At 31.3% G+C, this 10,239-nt stretch overlaps 1 protein-coding gene across 1 annotated transcript; it reads left to right on the top strand.

Moving 5' to 3' along the window:
• The first annotated feature begins 7,496 nt into the window (after nt 1–7,496).
• LOC116405567 (probable CCR4-associated factor 1 homolog 11) lies at nt 7,497–8,455 on the top strand. The gene is given in 2 exon segments (XM_031889517.1): nt 7,497–7,999; nt 8,002–8,455. Coding segments are annotated over 2 exon segments (834 nt in total). The 5' UTR covers nt 7,497–7,555; the 3' UTR covers nt 8,392–8,455.
• The last annotated feature ends 1,784 nt before the right edge of the window (nt 8,456–10,239 follow it).

The raw sequence follows: 10,239 nt of genomic DNA, 5'->3' as shown, positions 1-10,239 counted from the left end.
TTGTTAATATATAATATCTTACCACATCATAAATATATAGCATTTGATTTCCTTTTTCATTTCATTTCATCTTTCCTCTCTGCTTCATTTCATTCAACACCTCTAAACTATGGTCGAAGCTTCAGCCATTCAAAATCAGAATCGATATCACAAGATCTATCCTTATCAATATCTAGTTCAACAACAGAAGATTCCTCAAGAGTGGACATGGTGTTATTAGGGTGCACTCAATGCCTCATGTACATCATGTCATCTAAGTTTGATCTTAAATGTCCTAAATGTAACAACACCACGCTTCTTGATATATTTAATTTGACCAATCAAGTATCTCGACGAAATTTTGTCGATATGTCACCCGATGTTGCTAAATGAGAAGAGGTTCATCAACAAGTCGTCAAATGTTCTTACCTTTTTACTCGATCTTGTGCTTTCTTTTCTTGTTTCTTCTTTTGTTTGGCTTATTCTAGCTCGATATATATATATATATAGCTCATTATCTTCCATAATTCATAGTATATTTGCTTCTTTTTGAAAGTAATAATCCATGAAAAGCCATTCTGTATACTTATGGATTGTTTTATTTGAGAGAAATATATATCATGTCATTGTATTATTTGTGTTTCATAAAACTGAAGGCAATGATTTAGGGGTCAAATTCTGTAAAGCTTTAGTCACTTTCAAATAGTTCCATTTTTCAAAATTGGTTGTGGGTTAAGTAAAGACTAAACAAAGAGAGGGCATAAAGAGAAGATTTGTGGAGGAAGAAAGTAGAGAGAGCAATGGCTTCAACCACAGAAGAAGAATAGAGAAGAAAAGTGATGGATGTGGAGAGGAAAGGAAAGAAGACCAAATATTAAAATATTAAACTTTGCTTTAAAAATGACCACATAATGGCATTAAAATAAAAGCATTCCCAAAATTAGCTTTTTGTTTGTGTAGAGTGATTCCTAACACCATTTTTAAAACCATTTCAATCAAATGTTGCCTACTAAATGGAAATAAAATTTAATCCCTACTTTTCCTCAAAAAGAAAAAAAAAAAAAGAAATTACGTCACACCCAGAATATATTTACCAAAGGTTTTTACAAGATGTTACATAGAAATAAGCATAATAATATTCTTTCAAAATTTAGAATTATGATTGAAACTTTTGAAACTTTAACATCACTTTTAATAAATTAAAAAATAGCAAAATCGTCAAAAATAGCCACATGGATAAAAAAAAATATTTAGCGCAAAAATGAAGTGTAATTTAGGAGAGTTACGTTGAGTGGATAAAAAAGAATAATTTCATGTTTGATTCACCAATAATTGAATAGGTTTACTACTTGGTTATTGGCATCAACGTTACTTCCTTAATAACTTCCTATGATTATTATTAACTCAACTCAACTCTTTGTTTTTACCGTGGTTTTTCTTTTTCTATGAAGGGTAAATGGTTTGTATTATTATTATTATTTTTTAAAACTCTTTTTGAAAATACTAATCGTTTTTATTTTTAAAAAAATCAATTGTTATGATATTTTTTATGGAGCATTTTCAAATATATAAAATATTGAAACTATTTACAAATAGCAAATTCTATCAATTTTTCTATAGCCATTGTAAATTTTTAGTTATACTTAGTAAATAGTTTCAATTATGTATTATCCTAAAAGTTTTCTGTTTTTTATATTTCTATATTCTGTGATGTTCGAGAAAACTAGTTAAAGTGTTAAATAAATTAATATTGAATTAATATATACAACTAATTTTATTTTATTATATTTTCTTACAAAATTTGTAAATTGAAAATGAAAGGAGGAATCAAATCTCTCATTTTACATTTAAAATAGAAGAATTTAAAAAATGGTAGATTTTATAAAATATTTACAACCTATAACAAATTCTATTACTAATAGTTATTGATACTAAAGTGATAGAATCCAAAATTTTGTATTTTAATTTATTTTGATATTTTTAAAAATCTACCTTTATAATACAAGGAATGTACCAATTCAACAATGTTCTTATTTGATAAAAGTCATAAAATATTTAATAAATTAAAATTTTGAGAGTGCATGTGAAAAATATATTAATAAGGAAGAATGTTATTATAATATAGTTATTTAAATGGTTAAGAAAGTAGAAGACTTTTTTTCTTAAAAAAAAAAACTCAATCTAAAAGTTAGAGTTAGGTAGGTTTTACATGTGAGTGATACTCCTAAATTAATTAATAACTTGATTCACCAAAACAATGAAGATGAATAATAGTTTTTAAAAAGGCAACTAATAAACATAAACTAAAAAGTAATGTCAAATCATTTGAATGTCAACATAAACACGTACTATCAAAATCCTATAGCAAATAATTTGAATGTCAACATAAACACGTACTATCAAACTAAAGAGTATCACTAAAGAGTTAGGTAGGTTTTACATTCATCGTTTGAAAAGACTGTAGCAAATAATTTGAAAACGATGAATGTCAAACAGTAAAAACTAAAGAGTTTTTTTTAAAATAGTATTTACTGTCGTGGTTATTATCATGTCTAACAATAAATGAAAAGATAACTTGAAGTGGGGATTATTTTTTATATTTGGTAAAGAAAAGTTGAACGTTGAATCATCCACAGCCTACAAAATTGGAATGGGTGAGATCCATATTAGATGGACATATTCACACACTACTACGTACCTTAATATCCATTACTCATGAGACCAATATTAATAAGAGAGGACCCCATTCAAATAATCATATCACTTTAGATCCACATCAAAATCTACCTTATTAGTTTGACAACTATTTGCCCAAAAGGACCTAAACAACTCTATCACGTTTTAAATTAAATAAATGCATCCTAAAGCTAAACAAAATAGATGGAAAATAAGTTTTTTTTAAAAAAATATCTCATATTCAAAGTAGTTTGTGGAATATTTTAAATCATTCTTCACATATATCATAGTCATAATTGTTTTTTTTTAAAATCAAATCACTGGATTTGAGTGTCAAAAAAAGAACTATATACTAAAACAATGATAAGATGCAACCTCCAACTAGAGATTCTATTTTTTTTGCACAATTTTGAAAATGGATAGAAATATATTTTAGAGAAGAATGGGAATTTATTCCAAGAATCACATATCACAAATATTGATTGGAAAAGTAGTATAGGACTACTTAAGTGTGTTTTCTATATAAATAGAACTTTCACCACTTGTGAGTGATGCATTGATAAGATTTGTTATTAAATTTTAGTCGTCAGCAGGTTTAATATGTTCCCATAAAATTTATATTTCCATTAATCATAAAATTAAAAACAAAACTAAAAAAGGAAGCAACAAAATCTCGTTTGAGTAAATGAAATATAAACATACAAACTCTTTCAAATTATAAAATTATTAAAAAAATCTACAAATATAACATAATTCTATCTTATTTTATTGACAAACTAGGACAAATTTAGATAGACATTAAAGACCCGTTTGGTAACGTTTCTTGTTACCTGTTCTCTATTCTCTGTTTCTTCTTTTTCTAGAACAATAAACATTCATGTGTTTGATAACTGTTTACTTTTTTTTTCTTGTTTTTTGAAAGAAAAAATAGAAATAGGAAATGTGTTTGATAACTATTTCTTGTTTTCTGGTTTTCTTCGAAATTTTTTTTTTATTCATGTTATTTTATTTACATCTAATTCAATTAAAAATTACACAACTCACTTTATCAAACCTAGATAGAAGAGTCTTTTAGTAATCTTATAGAGATCAAGATGAAGATTAAGTTCTAAAGAACAGAGTCGACAAGGAGGAAGACGAAAACTCACGATGAAGAGGAGGATTGAAATTCACGGCAAAGAGGAAGACAAAAAGACCCACGACGAAGGCGAAAATCCACAGATTTGATGAAAACTGAGATCCACACGAAGAGAAAGAGGAAAACCCAAATCTAGCGAAGAGGAAGACGATGAGAGGCGAGGAGGAAGATGGTGAAGACGATGTTATTTGGGGAAGATGATGGAGATAAGAGAAAGAAAAAGAAAACCACACGAAGAGTGGTTATTCGGGAAAAAGGAAATTACATGCAAAAAACGAATAAAAATAATTGAAAATGGAAGGTAAGAAACTACTTATATGGCTTCCCTTCCACTGTAGTCGGTCAAGGTTGAGGAGCTTTATTGTTGATGACATTCACGAATTCAGAACTCTGAGGAGTTTTCAGTCACCATTTATTCCCCAAATTTGCTGCAAAACAAAGGTTATTCAATTCAATATTGTTAATACCTCAACTAAAGGGAGTACAAAATCAATTCAAATGATTTGATGTAGTTCTTTTCAATTCCATAATCATATTTAGTCCTTTCACCTTTCCTAAATTCCTCAACTCGAAGTTGACTACAAATGGAAGTTATGGATTTTTTTTCTTTTCATAATACGATGTAAATTTCCTATTTTCAAGGTAAATCTTTTGGTATAATTTTCTTTCAAGGACAAAATGCACTTTTACTTCTTCAAGTTTGGTGTTAAGACACATTTTAGTTTTGATTCAAAGTAATCCTTAACTTAATTTTAAACTAACAAAATGTGACTAGATGGTTAAATGACTAGTTAGTTCATTAGACAACTTGGCATTTGATCGGACCTGAAATCATTTTCTTCGTCCACATTTTCCATCTTCTTCAATTTCTTATGACTTTTATTCAATTTTCTGTTATGTGTTTTAGGTATTGTAGGCTTCCTAATCTTCCATCCCCACCGGATCTTTCTCTTGTTTATAATTCTACACCAATAACATTCAATTAAGCAAAAATAATATGTTATGTCATTCAACATGTGTCAGGCCAATATTTGAATAAAAGGGTCAACCGTATTTAAATAGAAGGGTCATATACGGAAAAATTAAGAAGTTAAGTAAAGAAGTTTGAAGAAGAGTTTCTGAGAAATTAGGTGTTTTGATGCTTGACGTTGAGTTAAGGCGACACAAGGTGAGGAAAAGACATACAAGATTATATTAATCGGGTGATTTGAGGTTCAACGCAAGCTGAAACCAGGTCATATTGAGAGTTAGAAAAGTCTAGGAAAATTTCTAACTATACTTAATGGGCTAAGTGTAAGAGTTATAAGCTAACGATGGTTTGAAAAGTTAACAGGCTTACATGTGTAGCACTTTAAGTAGAAACTAGTGAGTTTATAAGAATTTAAGGATGAGTAATCCAAATTAGGGTTAGTACATACCAGAGAAAGGAGTAGAAGAAAAGAAGGTTACTTTGAGATAATTTTGATAAGGAAATGTATTAAGTGATGTCCTTGCTGAAGAATCACTAGGTGAGAAGAAGGTTTTTTTGGGATGCTAGGGCCTTCTCAAGAAAGAATTTAGTGTCGTGAGCTAGTGATTTTCCAAAATTGTTTAAAGATTTTAAAGCTTTCTTCTAAATTCCTTGTTGATATGTAATAAATGCTCGCAGGTTAATGTTTATAAAAGAAATGGTTTCGAAAGAAAGCTTGTATTATGTTTAACGATTATTTTGCTTGCTATGTTTGTTTGTAAACCATTAGTCTTATTCCTATCAATGAAGCTAATTGTTATGTGCACATAAGAAGTAAAGGCAGTCATGTAGAAAAGGACGACATGATGAATTAAAGTTAGCCAATCTGTAAAAGGGGCATATTGATCTTAGATGTCTGAGCAACGAGAAATAAACCAGAAAATTCTCCAAGAGATGTTATTGATGAAAATGACATCACAGTTGTGTCTATGCGTGGGAATGATTCATGTTCTTGGCGAAAGGAATATGAAAGACTAATGTTTGATTTATGTTTTATAAAATGAGGCAATAAAAGTCATGTTTACGAAAATGATTTCATATGTTGTATGCTAAAAAGGTTTTCAAAATATCACACACTTACTAAGTTTTGACTTATATGTTTTAAATTTTCCCTCTCCTAAGTCACCGGTGTTAAGGTTAAGTTTGAACAAGGAAGACGGGTTGCTACACGTTGAAGCTAAGCAAAACGTTCTAAGTTCGGCTTCATAGTTTATGTATTTAAGAAACTGTACTGTAACATGTATACTTTGAATGTGTTTTGCTAAGAAATAAAAGAAGACCATGTTATTGGTATCTCGCATCGTATTTTTTTCTATCGCCTTTATGCTAAAGTATCAAGTTTTCATTGGTTAAATTGGAACCAGGCGCGATTAATTTAAAGTTCAAGAATTTAAGTTGAGCGTTCTGATGTTTCTCTTAAAGCGTCGAGACTACTCAAGTCACATCGTGTGCCATATTACAAGGTTAGGACGCATGTGGAGTGGGGTGTGACATAATATCCATAAAAAACATTGTGGTTAGAAAACATAGTAAAGAAAAAGTTGATCATTGATTAAGATACTGCAATTGAGTAGAGAGGAATTTCCAAGTATCGATTGGAGATTTGTCTATGACCAACATCTTTCTACCTCTCACGACAAATAGTAGTTGAAATAGAAGAAGCAAAGCTCCTGAAAATCTAGAAAACAAAAAGAAAAACAAAAACGATAGAAGAGAATGAAGAAAACTTTAAGAAATTGAATAAATCAAATGGGCGGGAAGGAAGGATAGTTAATAACTCTCGTACTTGTCTTTCGTTGTTTTTGAATATTATGAGACCATTCTTCACTTCACTCTTTTTTTCTTCTTTGTCATTTATTATTCTCCTCTTCATATTATTACTTCTCTTTCCATTTTTTTTATTGCAATTTCTTTATTTTCTCTTTTAGAATTTCTTCCTTCATCTCTCATCTTCTTTTTTTCTTCTCGGTATAAGATCTAAACGATATTGGTACATTATCTAAATGATCAATTGTGTAAGATAGACAGATAGAGACAACTATCACACTAATAAATCATTTAGATTTGGTGCAAGATCGTTTTGAGTGAGATCATTTAGATTGATTACAATGGTTTAAGATCATTTAGAGTAGGTACAATATATAAGATGATTTAGATTGAATACATGGATACAATATCGTTTAGATGGGATAGAATGATAGGTAGATGTGTTTTGTAGTTTTTTTTTTCAATAATAAAAAAAAAGAGTAAAAGTAAAAGTATTAATATAATGTTTAAAATAAGGTAATGGGATTCACCTAGACGGAAATGGTAGCGGTTGAAAATGGTTAATTTATTATTAATTAGAAAACAAATAAAGAAAAAGAAAAAAAAAAGAAAAAGAAAATAAAAACGTAAGAGAAAAAGTAGGGCCCACAACCTAAATTTGATACCCATCCACTTACTCCGAAATACACGTCACTATTCATTTATAAATATTTTCAATTAAAGAAAAAACGTTTTAGGCAGAACCCAAATTAGACCGAGTCGACTCGCTTACTTTGTGAGTCAAGGACTAATGAAAAAACGCGTTGAATCAAATACTCTGAACTTTACTACTCTCTCGATCCTCCCACTTTCCTTTTATATTCCTTTTCCTTTTCCATTCTCTATATTAATCTCTCCTTTCTTCTTCTTTTCCATCCAAATCCCTCACTACTTCAATCCCATCTTATTTTAGTTTTATTTTTTTTATTTTATTTAACTTTTACACCATGCTTATCCACGATCTCAACACCAACCACAAATCCATCCAAATTCGTGAAGTTTGGGCTTCCAATCTCGAATCCGAATTTCGTTTGATCCGCGATCTCATCGACCAATTCCCTTGCGTTTCAATGGACACGGAGTTCCCCGGAGTCATTTTCCCCCAACAAGACATACCCAAATCTCCAAATCACCCCTCCCATCACTACCAATTCCTCAAATCCAACGTCGACCTCCTCCATCTCATCCAGATCGGAATCACTCTCTCCGATTCTGACGGAAACTTGCCAGATCTCGGCACCGGCGACACCCGATTTATCTGGGAGTTCAACTTTAAGGACTTTGACGTGGCGCGTGACCTCCACGCTCCGAACTCCATCGAGCTTCTACGCCGTCAGGGCATCGACTTCGACCGGAATCGAGAAGAAGGGATCGATTCCTCCCGCTTCGCCGAGAGTTGATGATGTCATCGGGACTCGTCTGTAACGACTCGGTCAGTTGGGTGACGTTTCACAGTGCCTATGATTTTGGGTATTTGGTTAAGATTTTAACCCACCAAAAACTTCCAAAAGATTTAGAACAGTTCCTCGGCGTTGTTAGGCTCTTCTTCGGCGATAACGTGTACGACATGAAGTACTTGATGCGCTTCTGCCAGAGTCTATACGGCGGTTTGGACCGGATTGCGAAAACTATGAATGTGAACCGGGCGGTTGGAAAGTGCCATCAAGCCGGCTCAGATAGCTTGCTAACGTGGCATGCCTTTCAAAAGATGAGAGATACCTTTTTTGTACAGACTGAAATGCACAAACATGCTGGGGTTTTGTACGGATTAGAGGTCTTCTAATCTAAATTGTACCTTAAATAAATTTAATTTAAATACTATATACCCATTTATTATTAATTACTAATTTCCACTTCTTTTATTTAATTTCTTGAAAGGTAAAGTCTATGGAATGAAGCTATAGATGCAGGTCATTTTGGAGTCAATATTACTCAAAATATAACTACATTACTATAATGTATAATAAGTAAATATTATAGCCTCCGTTTGATAACCCTTATGGCTTCAAGACAATGGTGCATCCAAACACTCATCTTCCTAAATCTCTATCTAAGTTACCTATTATGAAATATCTTCCAACATTTTCATCCCTTCCAATTAACATACACAGATTTGAATTTCTCTATTTTCAAATTTTCCTTTTCTGTGATTTAACTTTATTTTTTAAAAATTTGTATCTAAATTGTTTTTCTTTTATCTTTTATATTCTTAAATCATAATTATCCTTTTTTTCCATTAAAATCTACGTTTTTATCTGGCCAGAGTTTCGTTATTATCTCTCCAAGTAAATGACTGAGTTCATCCTCCAAAATCTTCCCATCCACATCCTTCCAAAAATGCAACTCTTGGACCTATTTGTATGGCTATCATGAGTTTAAATTTTAAATTTTAGTACTAGGTAGAAGTTTCAGTGGCGATTATTAGCTTAGTTGTATTAAGTATCCACATGATTCCGTGGAAAATATAGTGATCTAGTGTGTTCAGTCAATAATTTTTGGTTATAAAGTTTTTGGTTTGACCAAACCGAACTTAAATAGGCACCTACGTGTATAAAATAATCTGACAATCTACACTACACAATCCATATTATAAGGGTTGGGGTTTAGTTGTGTTTAGAAATTTTGTTTTTTTCGAGTTGGGTTGGGTCTCGAGTTGCGAGTTGAAAATTTTGGTACAACCCAATCCAATCTTAATTAATGATATATATATATATATATGTATATTTATATTTATATTATATTATACATTATTAATTTATTAAAAGTAAATTTAGGTCACTTCTAAAGCAGTCTCACTCTTTCACGTCGCCTCACTTCATGTCTCTCTACTTTACCATCTTCATTCTCCTCTCGTCTTAGCTTCTCATCCAGGTCGTCATTGGTGTTACCCTCTCCCTCTCGTCTCGACTTCTCCTTCTCAGTGTTCATCGTCGTCGACTTCTCATTTCACCATCTCTTTCGGCATTCTCCCAATCTACCTCTCGGAGTACTTCATGTATGTATGACTCGTACCTAAGTTAGAAGGTTAAAATTTTGTTACGTGTAAAATTGGGCGTTTTGAATGATAAGAGAATAAGGAAAGTTGAGGTTTGGCGAAGCAACAAGATTGCACGACAAGAATTGAAGTTAGCACTTAAGTTAGGTACGCGTTAAGGGAAGGTTACGCGATAGGACTTCTAGGTGTTTGAGTGTTACTATGCGATTAAGGTACTATGCAAGACGAATAAGATTAGGCGAGAAGAAGTAATGACACTTCCTAAAAATCTTCTAAGTTTATTTAATGGACCACGTGTAGAGATTAAGTTAAGCATGATTAATTAAGTATAACCTAAAGCTTACACGTGCATCACTAAGGGTAGGAGTTGGTGTGCTGGGAAGAGTTTAAAAATGACTAAGCTTGTTTAAGGAGTAGTATAAATAGAGGTTGAGCAAAATTGAAGAGGAAGCTCAAGGGCTGAAGTGTTGTCAAAGTGTCTACTCGAAAAAAGAAGAAGAACATTTCGAGTTTAAGTTATTTAGTATAGTGAGTGTTTTCTACAAAGTATTTTCATAATTTTGAGCCTTTTTAGTAAAATGTTTACTAATTTTGAAATGATGATTCTGATATCCATGTTTCTAAAGTATTTTCATG

This window comes from Cucumis sativus, unplaced genomic scaffold, assembly GCF_000004075.3.
Source record: "Cucumis sativus cultivar 9930 unplaced genomic scaffold, Cucumber_9930_V3 scaffold118, whole genome shotgun sequence".
Lineage (NCBI taxonomy): Eukaryota > Viridiplantae > Streptophyta > Magnoliopsida > Cucurbitales > Cucurbitaceae > Cucumis > Cucumis sativus.
The sequence above is the reverse complement of the archived record's forward strand: the minus strand, read 5'-3'. Positions and strand labels throughout refer to the sequence as shown.